Source organism: Haliaeetus leucocephalus, unplaced genomic scaffold, assembly GCF_000737465.1.
Source record: "Haliaeetus leucocephalus isolate CR32 unplaced genomic scaffold, Haliaeetus_leucocephalus-4.0 Scaffold668, whole genome shotgun sequence".
Classification (NCBI taxonomy): Eukaryota; Metazoa; Chordata; class Aves; order Accipitriformes; family Accipitridae; genus Haliaeetus; species Haliaeetus leucocephalus.
The window spans coordinates 2,116,105-2,119,354 of record NW_010973104.1 but is presented as its reverse complement, the minus strand read 5'-3'; the positions used below and the strand labels follow the sequence as shown (position 1 = coordinate 2,119,354).

The 3,250-nt window shown below is 59.7% G+C and overlaps 1 protein-coding gene across 1 annotated transcript in view; it reads left to right on the top strand.

Annotated features, from left to right (window-relative positions):
* The first annotated feature begins 2,182 nt into the window (after positions 1-2,182).
* The window catches only part of ZNF469 (zinc finger protein 469), a 13,138-nt gene continuing 12,070 nt past the window's right edge, over positions 2,183-3,250 (top strand). The window contains exon 1 of the mRNA XM_010579715.1: positions 2,183-3,225. Within this exon, the coding sequence (XP_010578017.1) occupies positions 2,183-3,225 (1,043 nt within the window). The remainder of the gene's footprint in view (positions 3,226-3,250) is intronic.

Genomic DNA, 3,250 nt, shown 5'->3' with positions numbered 1-3,250 from the left:
GGAACGAAGCCCTCATTTACACCTTGCCCTTATCCCCATGTGCTATCTATCATTTGCATGGGATAAATTTGTGGCCATCTCCTGCCCAGGCTCTGCCACCATCGCCGGGCATCCCGTCACGGCACACGGATCCCCTTCGTCAGCGGGACAGTCCTGTGTGCCACCGGCTCTGCTTCCCCCGTCTCCATCACTCTGCCAGCACAGGGAGCGCGGTGTTTGTTTCTCCTGGCGCTCAGCACTAATGCACCAGCAAACCCCAGACCTTGCCATGCAAATCCTGCAGCTTTACGGATACGCAAACGAGCCTTTCCTTCAAAAAAAAAAAAAAAAAAAAGGGCTCCTTTATGTGGCTGAAAGAGCACGACTGTGATAATGTAGCGAGCACTGGCCTTGGGTATTTTATCTTGGCAAGGAGCCTTTGCAAATTTAAACAGCAGCAAACAGGCTTCACAGTTGTGGCTGGAAGCGGCATAAGTGGCGCATTGTTTTGCAAGCAAAACCCTTGCGTGCCAAAGGGCCGCGTGTGAGCTTTGGCCAGCGCGTGGGGAGCGAGCACGATAGGGTCCGGCCGTATCAGCCCAGCATTCATTTCACTTAGCGGGGTGTGAAATTGTGGAGGAATTTGAGCCCAGCAGCTCGAATCAGAGAGGGGACCCCGGGGAGCCCCCCCAGGCTCTCCCCGCTGCATTGCCTTCCTCTCCCTGCAAGGTCTTGCCATGTCTTTGCAGAAGGAGCAGCGGGGATGCAGCCGTGCCTCTGCTATCTCTATATATACACGATAATACTATTAATGCATATGTGCCGTAGCAGCATCGCGGAGCGCTGGGCGCTCGCCCTGGCTGCTGCGCGTACGCAAAGCATCAAATGTGAACTGAGAGATGACCCGTGCGTGCTCCAGAGACCCCGAATAGATGCAGGTCGCTCCCCTTTTCTTGCAGAAATTCTCATTTTCTGCTCAGATCGCTGTTGGGCTGGGATGGTGAGGCTGGGCAGCATGGGGTGGACCCCAAATAGGGCTGGGGAGCTGCAAGAATTACACCCAGGAGAAGACTAATAAGCTGAATTTCATACTGCTTTGCAGCCTGGTTGCCCCCTCCCCAGCTCCCAGCAGTATAAAGCCTTTGCCCCCTGCAGCAGACAGCAAAGAGCCTCCCTAGTGAGGGAGGAGAGAGAAATCCTTTCTGTTTCCAGTGGACTTTTAAAAAGACACTCTCTAAAACAGGGATTTACTCTTCTTTTTAATGTAACCTGTGTCTAGGGCTAAAATCCTGGTGGTACCTTTTAAAAGGCTGCGCTTGACTTGTGCTTCATGTCTAATGCCCTGAGGTCTTGTATTGTAAAATCGGCTGGTAAATTCAGGGCTTAGCTTTTATGCTTTCACCTACTTAACAGTGTCTAAAATTGCGAGGGCAATTTGTGGGTGGTGTTAAAGTTAAGGCAGAGGCGGCAGAAGCTCAAATCCTTTCTCCGGTGGTTTCAGAGCAACGGTTTGCTGGAGGGGCAGCGAGGTCGAAGGGATGCACTGGGCGGGGGGGGGAATCAAGGTGGAGCAAAAGCCTTTTGCCACACACCCCAACCTCATTGACCCTCCGGCCGTGGGAGCCAGGACACAGGGACATGGGGACATGGGGACAGAAAGCCCTTCCCAGGACGCCTCTCCCAGCCTGGCCCGACAGCCCTTCCCGCTAATCCGTAGGTGGAGCTCTTCTGTCATCTTTTTTCTGCTTATGTCGCTAAGAAGTAACCCAGAAATAGCTTCCCTGGGAGGAAAAAAGTGCCTCCCTCAGCAGCTTTTGCCAAAGGTGAAATGCTCCGAGCATCCTTTGAAGAGCCAAAAGCTGGAGGGCTTCACCCCGGGGCTGCTCGGGGTGTGTGGGGCGGTTGCACTGCCCCTTCCTCCATCCCCCTCCCCACCGCAGCACCAAGAAAAGGGGCCAAAATATCTCTCCTCCCCGGCTGACAGCCGCCTTTTCTCTCTTTTCTCCTCTTTTTCAGGTCTGAAACGATGCAGCAGAGCCCCGCCGGCGCTCGGGACCCCGCGCCACCCCGGCCCCGGGGAGCCGCTGCCCCTCTCACCACCCCGGTGCCCATCGGCGGAGGACCATGCCCGTGACGGAGGGACGGCAGCTCGCAGCGGGACGGGAAAACGGGGCTTTCTAGCCTTTCCCCCCTCCTCGGTATCATGACTGGAGAGACCCAGCATGTTTACACCATCGGCGATACTGAGGCCGGCCCCAAAGACCCCGACAAGGAGTTCGGCTTTGAAGGCTGCGGGGAGAAGGACGGGAAGGTGCTCGGCGGGGAGGGCACGTCCCCCTTCCCCGGCCCCAAGGACAAGGAGCCCCACAGCCAGCGGGAAGCCGTGATCCGGCCACAGCAAGCGGGGAAGATCGACTTCAAATCCCTCCACCGCAAACCCAAGTTCGGCAACGACGGCGCCTGGGGAGAGGTCAAGGGCGGCCCCCAGTCCCCCCCGGGGAAGGGGCGAGCCCGCGAGCGTAGCCGGCGCTCAGGGAAGGGCGAGCGGGGCCACCATCAGCTCTACCGGCTCAGCATCGCCGGCGCCCGGCCGAACCCCACCATCGGCATCGCCTATCCCCAACAGAAGGTTACCCCCCCGAAGAAGCCGGAGGCCAATCGTGGCCCCGTGGCCGGCAGCTACCGCTTCCACGTGCCCAGCATCCCCCAGCGTGAGGCCGAGCTCCGGCAAGAAGACCTCGGCTTCGGCCGCCGCTTCCCCGATGCCGCCGCCGGCCGTACCTCCGCCAACTATACCTCACAGCCCGCTCCCCCCCACGGCCCCAAAGGGCAGCCCCCCGCCGCCGGCATCCCCCTCAAGAGCTCCGGCACCAATGGGCAGCTACATTATTTAGAGTTTCAGGCGAACAGGACCGACTCCTGGCCTTCTCCGGAAAAGAGCTTTGCCGGCGCTAGCTATGGGATCTCGGTGCAGAAGCCCAGCTCTTTCCCCGAGGGCGGCAAAGCCAGCGCCCACGGTCTGGGGGCTTTGCCGTGCCAGTACCCCTTCCAGCTGCTGCATGACGCCGGGAAGGAGCCGTACCGCAGCGATGCGGGGAGCCAGGAGTACCTGGACGTGGGGATCGCCGCCGGCCAGCTGGCTCACGGCACCTTCGCCTTCCACTCGTCCTCCAGAGAGTGGCAAGAGGAGACGCTGAGCGGCGGCTCCTACGAGACCGTGTCCCCCGAGGGAAGGCTGTACGGCTTGCCCGCGCCGCCGCAGCCGCCGCCG